Source organism: Mya arenaria, chromosome 2, assembly GCF_026914265.1.
Source record: "Mya arenaria isolate MELC-2E11 chromosome 2, ASM2691426v1".
Lineage (NCBI taxonomy): Eukaryota > Metazoa > Mollusca > Bivalvia > Myida > Myidae > Mya > Mya arenaria.
Window position 1 is genome coordinate 1,225,138 of NC_069123.1, and position 22,231 is coordinate 1,247,368.

Below are 22,231 nucleotides of genomic sequence, written 5' to 3' on the forward strand. Positions count from 1 at the left end.
ATCTCCGACCCTGGTCAACTAATTTTAATGTATTTACGACGATCTACCTAAAAGCTAGCGATTCATATTTTTACTAATTATTCTCGTATATACGAGAAGATAAGATGAAAACATTTGAATTCTTGTTGCTTTTCAGAACGACCATTCAATTCAACCTACTACATTTTCGATTATTAATGGTGTTTTTTTCAGACATGGTGAGCATTTGTGGCGAAATGCAATCTTCAAACACAAGGCTATTGGATTCTCAATAAAATCTTTCGTAAACAGCAGAAGATAAGAGATAAATGAGGCTTTAAATGGGAGAACACGTGCCTCTGTTGGTAACAACAAAAACAATCTTGATTGTAAACAACAGACTAGACTTGGTGATGTCATACGAATAATTGTTATGTAAAATGTTCATTTATTGTTGCCATTAAAAAGCCTTAATCCTAATATTGTCTTGTTGTTTTATGCTAGTGTCTTAAACAATTTTGATCAGTAAATAATTGTTTTATCCACGATGGCCAACGTTATAAAAAGTACACAAATATAAATTTTAATATAAACGTAGTCTTTAGGAAAATTATACGATCTGGTTTGCATTACTTAAAGTAACTGTGCAATTTTAAGATGTATTTTACTGGATGCCTTAAACAAAGTTCATTTTTTGGGGTTTTCACATTAAATCCCTGAAAACAGTTTCGGTTTTTATTCATTAATTTATGACAAAGCATGCCGGTTTGTCTTTAAATGTTCGTATTCTGTTTTATTAAATATCTTAGCATTTTCACATGAATGAAAATATACAATACGCACTGTTCGCGCATTGACAGTTTTTGATTATTTCATTGGGCAATTTATTACGAGTCAGTCATATACATAATTTTAAGGTTTTTACAATATATGTCATTGTTTAAGACAATGTTTGATCCAAGATTAAAACAAAACTACCGGTAAAATTAATCTAAATTATGCACTCACAAAGTTATTAAAAAACTTCACTTAACCAAACAGAGCCTTTAATGTACATGTAAATATGGTTATTACTTAGCGTATATAAACTTCTGATATGATTCCTGCATAATGTCCAAAATAACTGCCCCCGATTACCAATAATGAATTTGCTTTTTATATATACTCTATTTATGTTGTTGTTTATTATGTCTATTTATTTAATCTGATTATTAATAAAACGAAGTTTGAGTTGGGTTGAAACGAGAAACACACGACTGGAACAAACCGCTTCAATAACCAATAAAAGTTTATAGCTTGTTTTTATTCAAAACCTTAAATAAAAAAAAACTCACGGCTATATGTGGGCGTCTTTGGAACAAATTAAGCTGAACAAAATGCATATTACAAAAAGTTGTAAAGTAGCAGAAATGATTACAACGTTTTGTCTGTTATCCATAAACAAGTGTGTTGAAATCAACAGAAAAATGCCTCGTGTTCACCAATTTATTAAGTCATAAATCACTTTTCTGCAACTAGTTTCATTAATCATAACCAATGAAAAGTACAGGGACAGGTAAAAAAACTCGAAGAAATCAAACCCTTTGTTTTGGGCAAAAAGCAAGGTCCAAACGACAACAAACATTCAAACATCACATACACAAATATGAACTATAGACACAAACATTCAAACATCACATACACAAATACGAACTATAGACACAAACATTCAAACATCACATACACAAATACGAACTATAGACACAAACATTCAAACATCACATACACAAATACGAACTATAGACACAAACATTCAAACATCACATACACAAATACGAACTATAGACACAAACATTCAAACATCACATACACAAATACGAACTATAGACACAAACATTCAAACATCACATACACAAATACGAACTATAGACACAAACATTCAAACATCACATACACAAATACGAACTATAGACACAAACATTCAAACATCACATACACAAATACGAACTATAAACACAAACATCACATGCACAAATACGAACTATAGACACAAACATTCAAACATCACATACACAAATACGAACTATAGACACAAACATTCAAACATCACATACACAAATACGAACTATAGACACAAACATTCAGACATCACATACACAAATACGAACTATAGACACAAACATTCAAACATCACATACACAAATACGAACTATAGACACAAACATTCAGACATCACATACACAAATACGAACTATAGACACAATCATTCAAACATCACATACACAAATACGAACTATAGACACAAACATTCAAACATCACATACACAAATACGAACTATAGACACAATCATTCAAACATCACATACACAAATACGAACTATAGACACAAACATTCAAACATCACATACACAAATACGAACTATAGACACAAACATGCAAACATCACATACACAAATACGAACTATAGACACAATCATTCAAACATCACATACACGAATACGAACTATAGACACAAACATTCAAACATCACATACACAAATACGAACTATAGACACAAACATGCAAACATCACATACACAAATACGAACTATAGACACAAACATTCAAACATCACATACACAAATACGAACTATAGACACAAACATTCAGACATCACATACACAAATACGAACTATAGACACAATCATTCAAACATCACATACACAAATACGAACTATAGACGCAAACATTCAAACATCACATACACAAATACGAACTATAGACACAATCATTCAAACATCACATACACGAATACGAACTATAGACACAAACATTCAAACATCACATACACAAATACGAACTATAGACACAAACATGCAAACATCACATACACAAATACGAACTATAGACACAATCATTCAAACATCACATTCACGAATACGAACTATAGACACAAACATTCAAACATCACATACACAAATACGAACTATAGACACAAACATTCAGACATCACATACACAAATACGAACTATAGACACAAACATTCAAACATCACATACACAAATACGAACTATAGACACAAACATTCAAACATCACATACACAAATACGAACTACAGACACAAACATTCAAACATCACATACACAAATACGAACGCCCAAAACAAACTTACACCACATACACAAATAAAAACACAACAAACAAACCATACCCTCATCAAAATTAAATTGCTATACCACCCAAGTCTATCTTAAAACATGTAACAATTGCCTTGTTTAATACAAATACATTTACAAAATATCTTTTAAGGGAATTTTACTGTTTCACACCAATGAATCAGCAAATCTATTTCCCTTTTCACTTGATCAAATTATGGTTTTCCTTAGGAAATCAAATATTTATATAATGTTTTGTACTAACTGTCGTGAAGAAAATTGAATAAGCGGCGCGATTATATTGGACGTAGTAAAACAAGACATCATTAATATTTGATGACTTCTATAACAGATACATGTACATAACAATCAACTTGGATGAAGAATACATTGAAGGAGTCTAAAATTTAGATCAGGGTATAGGTTTCGGCCTATTCTGAATGTTTCATGACGAAACAAAAGTACTAAACATCAAATATCTGGCTACGTAGAAAATCAATCCGTCATTTTAAGCAGTTGGCTTAACGGTTTCTGCTACTGCCGTTGTATTTTACGCCAACACTGTAGCTGGCTACTTCAAAAGTGTATCTGTCAGCTTAATCATTTGCCTTTACGATTTCTACTACTGCTATTGTTGGTTATGCCAACACTGTAGATGGCTACTTCGGAAGTTTATCTGTCAGCTTAATCATTTGCCTTACGGTTTCTGCTACTGCCGTAGTTGGTTATGCCAACACTGTAGATGGCTACTTCAAAAGTGTATCTGTCAGCTTAATCATTTGCCTTTACGGTTTCTGTTACTGCCGTATTTGGTTACACCAACATTGTAGCTCGCTACCCCGGAAATTTATCTGTCAGCTTAATCATTTGCCTTTCTGGTATCTGCTACTGCCATTGTTGGCTATGCCAACACTGTAGCTGGCCACTTCGGAAAATTATATGTCAGCTTAATCATTCTCCTTTACGGTTTCTGCTACTGCTGTAGGTGGTAATGCCAACACTGTAGATATCTACTTCGGAAGTTTATCTGTCAGTTAAATCATTTGCATCTACGGTTTCTGCTACTGCCATTGTTGGTTATGTCAACACTGTAAATGGCCACTTCGGAAAATTATCTGTCAGCTTAATCATTCGCCTTTACGGTTTCTGCTACTGCCGTAGTTGGTAAGGCAAACACTGTAGATGGCTACTTCGGAAGTTTATCTGTCAGCTAAATCATTTGCCTCGACGGTTTCTGCTACTGCCATTGTTGGTTATGCCAACACTGTAGATGGCTACTTCGGAAGTTTATCTGTCAGTTAAATCATTTGCCTCGACGGTTTCTGCTACTGCCATTGTTGGTTATGCCAACACTGTAGATGTCTACTTCGGAAGTTTATCTGTCAGCTAAATCATTTGCATCTACGGTTTCTGCTACTGCCATTGTTGGTTATGCCAACACTGTAGATGTCTACTTCGGAAGTTTATCTGTCAGCTAAATCATTTGCCTTTACGGTTTCTGCTACTGCCGTAGTTGGTAATGCAAACACTGTAGATGGCTACTTCGGAAGTTTATCTGTCAGTTAAATCATTTGCATCTACGGTTTCTGCTACTGCCATTGTTGGTTATGCCAACATTGTAGATGGCTACTTCAGAAGTTTTATCTGTCAGCTAAATCATTTGCCTCGACGGTTTCTGCTACTGCCATTGTTGGTTATGCCAAAACTGTAGATGGCTACTTCGGAAGTTTATCTGTCAGTTAAATCATTTGCATCTACGGTTTCTGCTACTGCCATTGTTGGTTATGCCAACACTGTAGATGGCTACTTCGGAAGTTTATCTGTCAGCTAAATCATTTGCCTTTACGGTTTCTGCTACTGCCGTAGTTGGTAATGCAAACACTGTAGATGGCTACTTCAGAAGTTTATCTGTCAGCTAAATCATTTGCCTCGACGGTTTCTGCTACTGCCATTGTTGGTTATGCCAACACTGTAGATGGCTACTTCGGAAGTTTATCTGTCAGCTTAATCATTTCCCTTTACGGTTTCTGCTACTGCCGAAGTTGGTTACGCCAAGATTGTAGCTGCATTACGATGCTAATAATATTAAAAATGAATTTGCAGCCAAAGATTTCTTCCTGTTTACACAACAGATACAATATAAATGTATCTTTTAAATATAGATGACCTGTCAATTAAAAAAAAGTTTATTTTAGTCCGACTCAAACACAAGTGAATGCAGCAACATTTACTATTGAACGTATACCTTACCGGCAAATATCAAGATCAAAGAGGAAACGTATTCCTGCATGTTATGATTAAAAGACAATTGCATTAATTCTTTCTCCGAAGCTACTAATGATTCTGAACGCATAATAACCATTGAAAGCTCACTGCACATATTTACAATCGTCTGGTTCTTTACTGCGCACCGACGCATACAATGAGAATAAAAATAATGATAATGTCACTCCCGAGTATTGTACAAAGGAATTATGCAAAGGCCAAATATTGCACAATTAGCACATGCATGCTGTTAGCAATCCTTTGATTAAAACAGTGCAAAATGAACATGTAATATCAGGATTTGTTTCAAAGAAAAGGAATAAGATATCTGAAATATTCATAAATTAAATACCAACGCTTTGCAAATAATTTTCTAAAATCCTCTAATGCTAAACAATCCATGTATAACATGTAGGCAAACAATGCTTCGACAAGTATCGTGTTCTGTTTGTGTGTTGTTGTATTGTTCGCCATGAATCGAGCCGCTTCCCCGTCGGACATCTGTATAGGTCAGCGACAGGTTTCACGTTAAATGAGCTATTTGCTCAAAAGCGCCATTGTCTTCGCTCTTGACCACCCTAGACCTCTGCCATGAGTCCATTTATCGCCCTTATCGATCTCTTAGCTACTGTCAAGTCATACCATCCTCAATCGAGCAATTAAGTTTTAGGTAGTGTCTCTTAAAGCTTCTGGTGTCTTGTATTTATGGCATCTGACTAACCGTCGGTAGATACATACCCGGACTCAAATGACATATTTACTCCGCTAAGCTTCGCGCGGTGTTTTTGTTCATATACAGTTATATGTGTCCTGATATTTTTACAATCTAAGTATTATACGATGGTTAAGACAAAATCGTATATGCATTTTGTATTATAATGATTTTTTTATTGATCTTTGACAACTATTTCTCGACGTGACAAGGCTTCTCTTTATATGCACTTATCATGCAATCGTTTCTCACAATTGGTTATGTGTACCGGCCGTTTGTTTGGTTTAAAAGTATTTTATTGAGCAAAGTTCATCAACATTTCAATACAGATGCATAATCAAATTTCAGGATTGGAACGGTAGAAATAAACTAATAGAGTTCCATTTCCTTGTTATGATAAAATACAATTAGCATTTGAAGCGGATACTAGCGATGGAGTTATAAATATATTAATACGCAAGCTCTTATTAAATAATGTTTACAATTTAGATAATTGAATGAGAGTCTTTAAATGCAACAACCTTAACTAAAGAAGAAAACACTTTATTCTAAATCAATCAATCAACTGCATTGGAGTAGAAAAATAATATAGTATGAGAAAGAACGAAGAAGAAGAGAAAGAGAGGCATAGTAAAACATGTGTAAGTCTTGCTGGTTTGAGTCGATCACTAGCTTTCAAATCTTTTCGACAAATAAATAAAACGACGAACTGCATCAAACAGAGTATTATTTTGCTCTTCAGTCAGTGTGTCATCACCATATAGTAAGGAACGGTGGGTAACTTCAGTTAGAGATTGAATAGAAGTTAACATATTTTGTCTTTGTTCAGTCAAAAGAGGACAAATAAAAAGATAGTGGTATGTAGTCTCTTTTCTAACACACCTGAATATTTTGAAGGAATAATATTTTTTAGCATAGAGATGGTGATTCAGGGAACTACAATCGTTGCGTAGGCAAGTGTGCAGGACCTAAGCCAGTGTTTCTCGTAAAAAAGAGTTTTGGGCTTATCAGAATAGAGGTTTGATTTAAAACCAGTGAAATTGTTTACAGCCTTTGCGTCTACTGGTAGAGAATTCCATGCAGATATTCTAGAAGGGAGGAATGAATTCATATTCAAAGATGTGCGGGCTCGGAAACTAGATATATTGGATGAATTTCTAAGTGTTCTTAATGAAGCTTGTCCTACTGTCTGGAGAACCAAAACCGACAAGTAATCTGGCGTATAACCATTTTCAATTTTTAAGAAGAACAGAAGTTTGTGTTTCTCTCGTCTAGTACTTAACGTATCCCAACCGGATTCAATGTGTAGTAAGTGCAGAGAAACAAGTCTAGTACAACCAGTAACTATACTTGCACATTAGTTTTGTATTTTATCCAGTTCGTCTTTTTCGTATTGTGTACAATTATCCAAGATATCATCTGCATACTCCAAGATAGGCCTAATAAAGGAAGAAAATTACCTCTAGAGACCGCCTATAAAGTAGATAACGAAAACGTTTCATTTTATTAATTCTGGACCAGGCTTGACCTTTGATGTAGTTAATAAAAGCATGCCAACTGCAATCATCAGAGAGAAAAATGCAAAGATGTTTGTGAGATTCAACAGAAGGAATAGCTGTGTCGAACATATTCACTGGTGGGTGAATGGGTTTATTTCTTTTACGAGATATGACCATTGATTCTAATATCTCGGATTGAACTTAACAAGCCGGCCCAGAGATATATTCTGTTAATATCAGTCTGTAATTTTAAGGCTGTTTGTTTGAGGTCGAATTCAAGGTTAATTGTTAGATAAACCGGTAAAGAATTCAAATAAGATATCTTCAGCAGCCAATTGTATAAACACTGGTAAATAATTACCTCGGTAAGTAAAACCACCGGTAAATTCCGTGGTAATATTACCATGGCGGTAAGTATGTTGTATAAAAGAAATTACCAAGGCGGTAAATTTACCGGGGTAAATTTTACCAAAATGTCCCATAATGCAATAGTGATGTCATTTTCCCGCACAGCTGTCAGATTGGAGGTATCTTTTTTATATAAATATGAACGCCCACATTCCATTTTTATAAAAACAATCTAAAAGGCAGGTTTAATGACAAAATTCATTAAATCGGTCCTACAAGTTACATGGTAAATATTCAACAAAACAGTACAAAGTAACTTTAAAAGTATTTATAAGCTACTCCCGTGGCTGATCAATAAAACACATGCAACACTTTAAGGGGTAGGTTTATTCTGAATTCAGAGGTGTTTCTCTTTACTTCATATAAAACGGTTAACGAATACCCAGAAAAATGTGAACACTATTGCAATGATATGCAAGTCATAATGACACAACATATCTGAATAATTAAAAAAACAACAGATATTAACTGACAAGAAATTATACTTGCTTACACAAATTACAAAAAAATATCTTTGAATAAAATTTAATGGCATCGTCCGTTTTTTTCACGCTGACACCTAAGGAATTTATAGTCAGTTTCAACTTGTCATAGAAATGATGCACTGACTTTTATAGAATTGATTCTCATTAAAGTGTTGAATAATTCATAATTTAATCTAATATGTACCATTTTTTCAGTATTCCATGTATTTCTTAATTAAAGCTGTGAGTCCATTATTATATTTTAAACTGAATTATTGCTTAAATTAAGAATATATGTTAGCAAACACCACTGATTCTTTTAGTGTCAATACAATCACATATTATAAGTGTATTAAGTCATGATCTTTTCTATATCTCCTATGTGAAATGTCATTTCTTGAAGAATTCCATTTATTAAATGCTGCATCCAACCACTTTGAAAATTCATAAGATTATTAAACTACATGCGACATTTGTATAATATATCAGTTATGCTTATTATTAATGACCAAATGATCTTGAATCTTTTTCTTTGATCTTGTTTGTAGTATATATATATTTGTATGATTATGTTCCTACCAATAGGCTTGCAGTAGTCTCAACTTGGCACTAAAAGTGCAATCATGTATAATTAACTTAATGAAATTATTTTTAGTGTCTGCTTATTTATGTCATCATTGTGTCTGTTTAAAATAGAAAAAAACATGATCTCTTCAGTTATTGTCAGCACTATTTAATAGTATTTTTTAACTATTTAAAAACTAAGCAGTCTCATTGTGGATGTCAAATTTAAGTGTTAAAAGTACTTACTCAAATAGTCACCATATTTCCATTTTACAGGAGCATAAAGTCAATATACAAGGAGTGTAACATTTATTTTCTATTTTCATTAAACTATAAATGGTCTTAAATTCAAAATCAAAGTCAATTCTTATGAAGAGACCAATAACCAGAATCAGCAATGTTAAACAGAATATAATACACTAGCGGCTCCATGAAGTTCATTTTGTGATGTTTTTTGACGGCACATTTGTCATATAACCTTAGTCCTCCACTGGTAGCAATCTAAAAAAAAAAATAATATTTTGTTATCATTAAAATTATGTTGTCTGTGAAAATCAGCTTCATATCTTAAATGGCTGATTAATGAATATTTGGCGCAGATATGAAATCATGCACTTTTTTTTTTCGGGGGGGGGGTACTGATAATTTACAGAAGAAAAAATCATCTTATTATTACCTCACTGCTCTTGGTGTCTTTAATCATGTGCCTGTTAAATGTTCTAACATCACACTGGCTCTGCTGGCTTTCGCTGATGAAAAGCCTAAAATGATTATTTTTATTCATTATCACAATTATGAAATGGTTGTGTACAATTGAACATAAACATGTTTATCATAGAACTGTATATGTCACAGTACTGGTATAATTTATATACATTTTAACAAACTCAAAGTAACATACTTGGGTATGTTGTCATACCACAGCTGTTGTGTTTGTCAAATATACAGTGAACCTTTTTATTATCAATGCACTTTACAGTATTTTGGTTAGCAACCACCCAATTGTGTGCCTCTCTATATAAAAGAAAACTGTAGAAATAGACTATAGACTGAGTTATTTTTCATAGAAAATGACGTCATAGCTGTCATTTATTGTTGAATGTTTACAGGCGGTTCAATTTGATTGTAAATATTTATGTGCAAAATACTCAAAATGTGTGCAAAGTGGGATACATTTCAACAAAGTAAGATCGAGACCTGCAATCAAGTGTTGGTCTCGAACCATTTGCATTTAATTTTGAAAGATTTTGGAATTATTTAAACGCGAAACAAGGTAAATACATTCTTAAACTGAAGATTTCTTGTGTCACCGTTTTTGTACATGAAACTTGTTCGTTGAAATATTTCCAAAGCATTTATTTGTTTACACAGTGGTTATTGGCGATTTCTTACCTCTGTATTCCTGTCTTCTATTGATATGGATGAAATGGAACAGTTTTCTATTCACGAAGTTTCAATTTGTCTTTAAAATCGACAAAATGAGTTGTGAATCGAGCGCTTGTTTATGTCTGGTCGGCCATCTTGATTCTGGTAACTGAGACGGTAAATCAATTTACCCACCTCTTGGAGGAGGGTAAATATTACCGCGGTAAATAGCTTGGTAAAATCTTAGTTTTGTTTTATACAATTGCTTACCGCCAATTTACCAGAAAAATTACCGCCGGTAAAATATCACCCTGGGTAAATCTGTTTATACAATTGGCTGCAGAAAGTAATGTTAATTGCAATCCTGTGCCAGACACCTGTTTTTTATCTGGACATTGTAAAATGCGACATTTTAAATGTAAAGGTATGTTGCTGAAAATTCCAATTTTAAACAAAATAATTTTCGATGAATCCAGTATAAGACCTTCGTAAAAATTTAGATTTAAGTCTGTTTATTTGTTTTCTTTCGTTTTGTTTTTGTGTGTTTTTGAGGGGGGTGGAGGAGGTAGATTTGAAACTAGTTGATGTATGGTGAGCATAGTTAGTACATTTATTGCTATAGGTAAGTATGCAAATTAAAGCACTGGAAAATTAGATGATACTATGTCAAACATACATAAGGATAAAACCAACTTTTTGTCAATCAAGAAGTGAAAATGCCATTTTTTGTTTCTATACTGTGACGAGGAGTAATTTATGCTCAAGTTGAATAAAATTTATGTTCTGGTAATCCATGGTCAATTCGTAAATAATCAAAAATATCAATCAAACCTTTAATTGTTAGGCAAGCATCCGATCAAAGTAGCATCAACCCATCAATGAATCGATCATCAATCAAACTAGCCTGTAATCGATGGATCGATATATCTTCACATGTATAGTACGATCGGCTAATCAACATTTTAATGTTCAAATGGATCGAATATATCAATGGTGAAGAGGAATGGTCCAATTGATACTATTTTATCAATAATTTACGGTACACAAAGATAATCCTTAATACAAGCATTATTGTTGGGCTGGTATTAAACTGTATTGTTTCACAAATGTTTTCCATTGAAAGGAGAACGAGCCATTTTATATCCTGTTTCGCTTCGGATCGCACATTTTATTCAATCACTTCATGTGAGAAAGTAATATGTTTTATTTTGATCAGATGGTGGGGATCTATTCAACCTATTGATAAAATCGCAGGGTGATTTAAACGACGCAAAGGGAAGGAAGTAAAAGAGGGATCATTTTACAAACAGCTTTTCATTATGATCGGAAACAGCGAAAACGAGCGTTTGAAAGGAAAATAAAACATCGTTCCAGTGCGTCTTGAATCAGGTGTGTGAAATTGACATGTAGCTCATAGATCGTGCATCATCAGTCGTTCGTTACAATGTCGATCTACAATTTACAATCCAGGTCAACAATATTTGCGTGTTGTTTTATTTGGTCGAGCTACGATCTATAGCCCAGGTCAACATTTTTTTTTATGTTCCTACATTGTCGATCTACGATCTAGGTCGACCAATTTTTTGTCAGTTATGTACGACCTACGATCTACGCGCTAACTTCACAAACCTCTTGAAACTAAAATCAAGTTCTAGTCCTTAGTCAGAAAAAGGACAACCGGTTTCACAACAGGCCTAATTTTCGTAAACAAACGTGGGTCTTTTGTGACAATTCAAGTCAAGAACACATTGGCAAATACATGAAAAACAAATGCGACCAGCTTTGTACACACAAACATGGCTTTGATAAAAAAAAAACGAGTGTACAATTGTTCGAAAAATAGCATTATTCTATGGAGAAAAGTATGCAATTTAAATTGATATTTGTTAGCAAACTGTATGTTGGAAATTTGGTATTTTATATTCCGTCATAGTCCTGGGGAAGTATCACAATAACCTATTACATGTTCAGGCATCGACGCTGAAATAATAATAACAACACAAATGTCTACCCACTCACCTTTTAATTAAATATGTAACATGGTATTAAAATAAGCATAGTTCCATCCATAATTTCATACAACGTTATTAAATTATACTAAAATGTCATACATGTCTTAAAGGAAGCTTGTACTTACATTAGTATTTATACAAAATCTTTAATAATTTATCAATGTGTTATACATGTAATTTGTACTTGTTATAAACATACAATTATTATATATCGGAAACACACACTTAACAACAAACTGCATATTTTGTAAGATAGTGTTTAACATAATATAATACTAAAACTAGCTCTTTGGAAGTATATATTTCATATTTTAACTTGTGTCAATGAGTTTAATTAATAATATGAACAATATTCTAATTATGTTCATGAAGTAATATTTCAATTGGTAAGTATTTCAAATACAATCATTAGTATTATGATTATTATAATGATGATGATTATAAGAAACAAAACACTTGACTTAACGATCAAAACAACAATTTAAACACACTTTATATCAATTATTTTATTCAAAATTGGTATTGTGTTAAGAAAAATATAAAAGTTTGTTAATACAGCGCGTCTCCTCATCGGTGCAATTATTTACATTATTTTTCTGGAACCCGGCGAACTTTCATTTCAGTCATTGATAGCGAGGCGTAGTAGCCGGTCCAAGGATTCCAAGTTAGACCTTTAGCGTATGCCGTGTTCCCATAGTCACCGTTGAGGTTGGAGACGTGGCAGGCGTCGTACCACCATGCTCCGTGATATAGCTGTGCACAGTTGCCACTGTAAGCATCGTTGTCTCGGTCGTATGTGCTGAAGTTTTGATTATTTTGACGAGATGCAAACGCATTCCCTGCTGTTCCTGTGTATTCACTGACATGGAGCTTGTAGTTTCTGTCTTCATCTTCCATTGCAAAATAGCCGTATTCTGCATAGCGCCTTGAGTCGCCAATTTGCATATCAATTCTTAACTCACACGACACACTTCGACATAAGGCGACAATGTTATCATTTCCTAGCCAGAAATTGGTATGTAAGTCACCAAATCCTTCTTTGTACTCATTCCATGATTTGTAAAAATCCGTGTCAGACACCCTGCGTTGAATTAAAGTCCACCCACCTGCGCCTGTGTCCATGTCGCATCGGACGTCAAACCCGTTCGTTTCCGTTCCGTCAGGGTAAACAGGATATAGGTCTGAGACAATCTTTCCCTCACCCAACACGTCTAGGCAATCGCGGGGAAGTGACGCAACAGGAGAGGACGTTGTGGTTTGGGTTCGAGCAAAGTATTTCTCTATCGCCGATATCGTTGCGTTTTCCATCATTTCCTTCAAAATTCCAATGCGGCATGTACTCGCATTGTCAACAGTGTCCCTTGCGCTACATTGTCCAATGATGATGACCACATTGCAAATGGTCAAACACAGAAGCGTACAGGTACTGTGTTGTAAGTGCATGTTGACTTAACAAAGTGTAGTATTCGACTGACTGTAGTTGGTTAAAGATATTTAGTGTTCAGGTGCCTTAAATAACAATGTATATTATTTCCTTGATTGCTGATTTCCACGGATGTTTTTTCTTCCTATTTCTAATGAAAGAATCAGTTTCTTTGTGTGGAAACGTGAGGGAAGACTTTCAGTTTGTATATAAACGCTAGGCAGGAATACATTTGGTAGATGAAAAGTTCTCCTTATGATCTGTTTGAGTCCTTTTGTAGCGACTAAAGACAAACATAACTTACTTTCCACTGATTAAGGAAGTTTTCGTGAGTTTGACTATTCAAAATTATCAAATCTCTGATCAGTATTTTGCTAACAATTGCAAGTATATTATTTTATGCGAATGGGTTTATAAATTGTCTTGGATTACTGAAGTGGGTGAATTTTAACAAACCTTACATTCAATTCATGTAATTTTAATTCCTAATTCCTCTGTCTGCTCAACTTCAACGATAACATATAACTGCTGGTTGTAGGTGATCTTTTCAATGATATGTTCAGCACTTGACTCAACGTTCTGTATATACCTCTCCCTAATTTGTTAACTGTATGTCATGATGTTCTTCAAAAAGTGAATATTTTACAAACCTCTTAAAACCATTACAAAATAGATCCAGTAAGGTAACACATACTCGATGAATAAAGTTCAACCTCAAAGCATTGTTTCATTAATATGAAACAAGGTGGATGACAAGGATATTTTATTATAATTCATTTAAATTGTTGACTTATTCATTTTCTGTTACGCATTATCTGTGTGTGTTTAAGCAGGGTCTTCGTCAGGGCGTATCTCTTCAGTTTCCATTGTATCATTGACATTAAAGGTGACCCATAAGGTCGAATGATAAATTGCCAAAAATTATTTCGCATTTGGTATGTTGTTTCATGAATACATATCACTATACTATAGTATTAACTTCCGTATTTTCTCTCTAGCTTATAAGTTTACATAAAGAAGCCGGCAATTAAATTCATCATTTCAACTCAACGATATCACACCACCTCTACAATGAAATACTCTACACTACATGTTATCTGTGTTTTCATCAAAGCCTTTAATTAGCTACTGTGCGCAACGCCCTCTTTTAGTTGGGTAATAGTTGTGTTAAATACATTCGGAATTCCTCGACCATTTTAAATCGAAAGCAACCTCGGATGATTAACATTTAATTACATGTAAGCTGCAAGTAATCGCGTAGTAATTTCAATTAAGCACTTAAACTGAATAACTTAACTCTTGGGAATCGTAATTGTGTTTGCAAATTGCAATAATAAAATTCAAAGGCAAACAATTTAAACGTTCATATAAACATACGCGTAAAATAGTAGATTTTATCAATAATATTATTTACAATTTACAAACAACTTCTACTGATTTGTCGGCATACACCCGAGGTTACTTATGATGGAAAATGACCGAAGAGATCCGAATAATGTTTTTTAAAGATAAGAAAAATAGATCTGAGTTCTCATGTAATTTGACTGCAAACAATACTAACATTTCATTGTTAAAAAAACACGATCCGGTATGTGTTTGTCAATGGTTGGCCTTCACAAGCCTAGTTGTGAAATCACTTCTACAAAATTAAATTAATGTTCCTTCATAAAATATGTAATATATAATAGGTTATAAACTAACATGTCGGAACTTAGCAAAACTGTACACATAAATTACAAAACATCAACAAAAACAATAACAACAACAACATAATTATCATTGGTTAAGTTAATTCAGGCATACTAATAATATTACAAAATGCCGTAAGAGGTCTCTTTAGTTACTATATAGTTCTGTATTCTTCCTGGTTGTTTGAGGATACCCCATGCGCATTAACATTACCCTATAGGATAGAGTTACGTAGACATGGAAATATTGCATTGTCCTCAGGAAATTAATATAAAAATCCCAAAGATGAGCTATTTGTCTTGTTCATCAAATACATTATCTTAAGAAAATCTTAATGTTTTACAGTTATTCAAATAAAGCATTCAAGTCCTAAACTTCCCTATGGCTTATAATTATATTCAATAATTACGTATAATTGATTACGTCCCAGCTGTAGCTGATAACATAACATTTACGCGTAAGTCTGCAGAATATATATTCTCCCACCTCATATAAGTAGATACAATAATTTAACCATGCTAGAAATTCTTATCTTGCCACCGGGCGAAGATAAAATGCCCGTATGGAACTCCTTTTTAGTGGTCAGCACATTGTTATTACCTCGTGGTTGAAGACTGTTGTCTGTAGCAGCATTGAAACATTGTCTTATGGCAATATTTAAAACGCTAGTTTATTAACCTCGTTTCCGCAAAACATCATACGCTCGGGTCGGAATGAACCTATCTTACACTCTCGGCCATGGAAGATAATTAAAGTCTAGTTTACAAACAACAACAAAACGAATGCTTTTTAGTTATCCACTTATTCTCCCTTTAATGGCAGCATGTAACTCTTTTCAACTGCTATTTACCATAATATTTGTTATTTCGCCAATGTCCATGTGTGTGTGAAAATTACATTTGACTACTGTACAGTTTTTTGCGCAGTTTTAATAAGACTGCGACATTCTGATAATATTCAATGGGCTCATTGAGACCAATTCTCACTATGTCTGAAAAATCCACTCTAACTCATTTAGAGTAGGTTTAATTTAATGTTCGATCTGAGACGCAACAGGAATAAAAATGTTTTCATCGTCTTTACTCGAATATACGAGGTTGGAACATTTTATAGAATCATGAGGCTCTTAGGCTGTAAATCGACAATCTTAAAAATGTTAAAAAGTCGTTGACCTGGGTCGATGATCGTAGCTCGACCATATAAAAGTCATGAAGATTTGGTTGACTTGTCTCATAAATGGAGACTCGACCATATAAAGCACATAGAGAATAGGTTGACCTTGGTCATAGATCGAGGCTCGAATGTCTGAAGTTCACAGAGAATTGGTTGCTTGGTTCAATGATCGAGGTGCGACCATCAAAAGTACATCAAGAACTGGTAAATTAGTCAATGATTGAAGCTCGATCATTTTTAGTGCATTAAAATTTGGTAAAACTTGGGCTCCTAGCTCCTAGCTCGACCATAAACGAAGAGTTATAAAGATGATTGGATGAATGATTTATTGGTTGATCAACTGTTTTATGTGATAGTTCGAGTGTTGATGGGCTGAACGGTGTTTTAATCAATTAAATGAACGGTTGATCGACTGATTAAATGAATGAATTAAATCAACGACTGATCGAGAATTGTATAATAAATGCATTTCCTACAATATCGATACAGGGACATAACTAAAATGCAATTCATTGTTTGCGTTCTGATCGTATTCAATCTGTACAAAATTATTGACAAAATAAACATGAAACATATCATATATAACTCGTGAATTGCTTTTATGACTGTAGATTACTGTCGCGTTTATGTCCGGCTTTATGTAGACGGAATATCAGTCAAAGTTTTTGTGTCAGGTTTTATACGGAATATCATGCCTATTGTGTGTGTCTGGCTTTAAATAAACGGAATACCATGCCTGTTGTGTGTGTGTCCGGCTTTATATAGACGAAATACAATGCCTATTGGGTGTGTGTCCGGCTTTATATAGACGGAATACCATGCCTAGTGTGTGTGTGTGTGTGTGTGTGTGTGTGTGTGTGTGTGTGTGTGTGTGTGTGTGTGTCAGGCTTTGAATAGACGGAATACCATGCCTAGTGTTTGTGTGTCCGGCTTGATATAGACGGAATACCATGCCTATTGGGTGTGTGTCCGGCTTTATATAAACAGAATACCATGCCTAATGTGTGTGTGTGTCCGGCTTTAAATAGACGGAATACCATGCCTATTGGATGTGTGTCCGGCTTTTTATATATGGAATACCACGCCTGGTGTGTGTGTGTGTCCGGCTTTATATAGACAAAATACCATGTCTAATGTGTGTGTGTGTCCGGCTTGATATAGACGGAATACCATGCCTAGAGTGTCTGTGTCCGTCTTATTATAGACGGAATACCATGCCTATTGGATGTGTGCCCGGTTTTATAAAGACGGAAAACAATGCCTAGTGTGTGTGTGTGTGTGTGTCCGGCTTTATATTGGCGGAATACCATGCCTATTAGATGTGTGTCCGGCTTTATATAGACGGAATACCATGCCTAGTGTGTGTGTGTGTGTGTCCGGCTTTATATAGACGAAATACCATGCCTATTGTGTGTAAGTGTCCGGCTTTAAATAGACGAAATACCATTCCTGTTGTGTGTGTGTGTACGTCTTTATTTAGACGGAATACCATGCCTAATGTGTGTGTCCGTCTTTATTTAGACCGGAATACCATGCCTATTGTGTGTGTGTGTCCGGCTTTATATAGACGGAATACGATGCCTAATGTGTGTGTGTCCATCTTTATTTAGACGGAATACCATGCCTAGTGTGTCTTTGTCCGTCTTTATACAGACGGAATAACATGCCTAGTGTGTGTGTGTGTGTGTGCGTGCGTGCGTGCGTGCGTGCGTGCGTGCGTGCGTGCGTGCGTGTGTGTCCGGCTTCATATACACGGACTCTCAGGCTTAGTGTGTGTGTGTGTGTGTCCGGGTGTCCGGCTTCATATTAGAAGGAATACAAGGCATAGTGTTTATGTCCATCTTTATATTGATGGAATACAGGAAAACCATGCCTAGTGAGTGTGTTAGGCTTAATACATATGATATTCCAGGCATAATGTGTGTTTACGTCTTTATACAGACTAAATACCATACCTAGTGTGTTTGTCCGGTTTTATATAAATGGAATACCATACCTTGTGTTTGTCAGATGTTGTTAAAGTAAGACACCGGATACTTGGGCACCACTATCGAAAAGTAAGGTTTATCGTATGATTAGTTTCGTGGACAGATCCACTTGGTGTTACACTTTAAAGAGTGGATCCAGCGATTAAAGGATGTATTTCAAGTACCAAGAATGAGTATATTGCAAATACAATGTACCTAGTCTGATAACCATTCTTAGCAAGTTGCTCCTTTTAATGTATGACATGTATTAGATTCATTCAGAAAATTGTCCAACGGAAAAGCGCATCGATTCTCTTCGAACAATAGTACAACTGCACAGAAAACCGGGTATTGATAGATTCTAGTAGAAGCATTGTTCACACACAAGTTATACCTGGATTGTTAAGAATCGGAGAATGTTAGAAAGGTATTTCGGATATTACTGGTAAATTATTTCATGAATATAAAACAAATATTCTGTTCTTACAGTTTTGTGTTGAAGCTGAACTATATGAATTCTAATTATCATTTCATTGTTTTAATCAAGTGATAGCCAGTTTAATGCAGGAGTGTGGTCAATTAAAATACATTTTTATAACATTTTGTTCTGATTGTCTGCTACGTTCATCGTTAATTTTGCTTATTTCCTTCCAACATGATTTCCAAGTCAATGCATCGGATGGCATTTGTGCAGCTGCCAAGTGAGATTAAGAATTAATTTCCTCAACTAGGAATGGATTTTCTTTTACCATGTATGTTTACAGATTGCCAAATTCAATATTATTTCAACCTTGCCATAATACTATTGTGTACAGATGATCAAATGATGACCTTGGCGATTTAAAGACACAAATGATCCTGTGTTGTTTACAGAATGACAATTGATGGTCATAGTAATTAACAGATGGACAAATAGTGTCCGCGGAGATAAACAGTTAAACACATGATGGCTCGGGAATATTCAGATGGATGAATGGATACATGATGGCCTCGTCGATATTAATTTAGACAAATGATGTCCTGCGTTCTTTACAGATAGACAAATGATGCTCTTAGTTATTAACAGATGGGCAAATCATGTCCTCAGTGATTAACATGATGGCTCTTGAATATACAGATGGACACATGATGGCCTCCTTGGTATTTGTTCAGACAAACGATGTCCTTGGTTATTTACAGATCGAATAATAATGGCCTCGGTGAACTACAAATGGACTTGTTATTTTTAACCTTGTAATTGAGTTATAGACTCGAACAAATAATGACTGTAGTATAATTTAACTTTGAAATAGAAATAAGCAGATGGTCAACTGGTAGCTTTAATGAGAAATGATGGCTTCTGTGTTTTTCAATTTACCTAGAATGGCGTACAAAACGCGAAACACAGAACGATTAACCAGAGGATGGCCTCCAAATACGTCAATGACAGACTTCCAGATTCAAAATAGTATTGGAAGCGGATATGACGTCATATATACAATGTTCGTCATTTTTGTGGGATTAATGATACTCGGTGTTGCTATTTACAAACGGTGCATTTGTTATTGTCGGGACTAAAGTGTTATCAATGAGTGACGCTATAACATTTAACAATATTGTTATGGCTTATTGATTTTGCAAAATGTTTCAATTTGCTTTTATCAAGTTGAAAACAACTGTGTTACCAATTACAAAAGAAGGCATAAATATTTTGCGACTGAGTATTATTTCCTGTAAACATGTATGTGTATTTCGATATAACATTGACCCATAGTGCCTTGTAAATATCATCATTGGATGGTAGAGCTGTTACAAATTTCATACAACACTTGATGACTTACCAAGATAAGTTATTTATGTATGTTTTCATATACGCGTGAACAATAGATTATAATACCGTATTTTAGTATAATTGTCTTTATTCTCCTTCTACATTAACAAACAATAACAAAGATACGTAAGCGTAATGTGTTGAAATTGTATGACTGTGAATTACGTTGACGTCCATGTATTTCAGCATTTCCTCTTAAATACATACACGTATAATAAAAGTATCTATAAGAAAAAAACTATATTTATGTCACAACTAAGTCACAAAATGCTGAAAGACAATTTACCACGAAATACAACAGATACATACAACAGAAAAACCAAAACGTCGTAAGAGACCAAATGTACCTGATACATTGTATTTCTATCTCTCTTTCTCTCTCTTTCTCTCTCTCTTTCTCTCTCTCTCTCTCTCTCACACACACACACACACACACACACACACACACACACACACACGAGCGATATAATTTGTTTCCAGCTCGCGCTAGAAATAATACATCACACACACACACACACACACACACACACACACGAGCAATATAATTTGTTTCCAGCTCGCGCTAGAAATAATACAATAAAATCTATAGGGACAAGCCTGTCATTGTAACTAGATGCAGACACTCATCTGACAGGAGTAAATAGAACCATTATTTGGCAAACATGAGCCATTTTCCTGTGAATGAAATTCTACAATAACGTTAAAAACTGACGAGACGGTGTTGGGACACTAGCTTATATGGTATGTTTAAGGCCCTTTCACTAGATTTATAACGTGATCATCAATGATTTAAAATCACTGCAAAATCAAATATATGGTATCCAGGCATTTTGTACATCGTTTGACAAAATAGTTACACATATGAGAACCCCCTTGACGTCATGTGATTACTTAACCTGTACTAGCGTTGTTGTTAACGTAAACACGGTCGTTGTTTACGCTGCGTGTAATACGAAAGTACCATCCTCATGTCTTCTACTGAGGTTGAAACTGATATAAGCCTATAATTGTAACATGCCGTTTTCAAGTCATTTGTGAATCTTAGAGAGCTTCACATTGCTAATTAATGCCTCGAATATAATACCACATACACAAATACAAACACCAATAACAAACTTGTACATTCGAGGCCTTGATTAGCAACGTGAATCTCTCTATGGTTAAATCGTTAACGGAAATTAGTATAAATGCCTTTTACCGGATGGCTCACATGTCTTAAACAATGATTCATCTTTGGAAATGTTCTGTTAATACCCTGAGGATAATAATTTATTTCCTTGTTACAAGTATCATTGGTTGAGAAGGTTATAGTGACCTGTTGCTTGCATTTTTATTACAACTGGTTCGGACGGTTATAGTGACATATTGCCTGCATTTTTATGACAACTGGTTAGGCCGTGTAAGTGACATCATGCCTGCATATTTATGACGATACGCATACCTCTCTATCACGTCTTCCCGGGATATAACCCAGAGCTTTCGCGGAACACATACGTTTTAAAGGGGAAGGATTAGAGGAATTATAATAATTTTGCGCGGATGTCTGAGTGTTTTTATGTTCCAGTTCGTCCCAAATGATTATAATCTACTTCTTATTTATGAATGTATGTCTGTAATAGTGTTGGACAGTATTTAATGAATAGTTAGTTGCATTGATGAATTTATAAAAATGCAGGAGAATAATTAAATTGCACACAGTTCTTATTCCTTTTTCTTCAATCAACTTACATTATCAAAACTTACCCTTTAGTTTTCGCTCCTTAATAACACGTAAAACACTGATACATATTATATTGGCATTTACCCGGA

General features: G+C 34.6%; 1 protein-coding gene across 1 annotated transcript; it reads right to left on the bottom strand.

The window, feature by feature from the left end:
• Window positions 1–12,354: 12,354 nt before the first annotated feature.
• On the bottom strand, window positions 12,355–14,493 carry LOC128243972 (techylectin-like protein). Its single transcript, XM_052961995.1, has one exon. The coding sequence runs from the start codon at window positions 13,801–13,803 to the stop codon at window positions 12,949–12,951; it is 855 nt and encodes a 284-aa protein (XP_052817955.1). The 5' UTR covers window positions 13,804–14,493; the 3' UTR covers window positions 12,355–12,948.
• Between the last annotated feature and the right edge of the window lie 7,738 nt (window positions 14,494–22,231).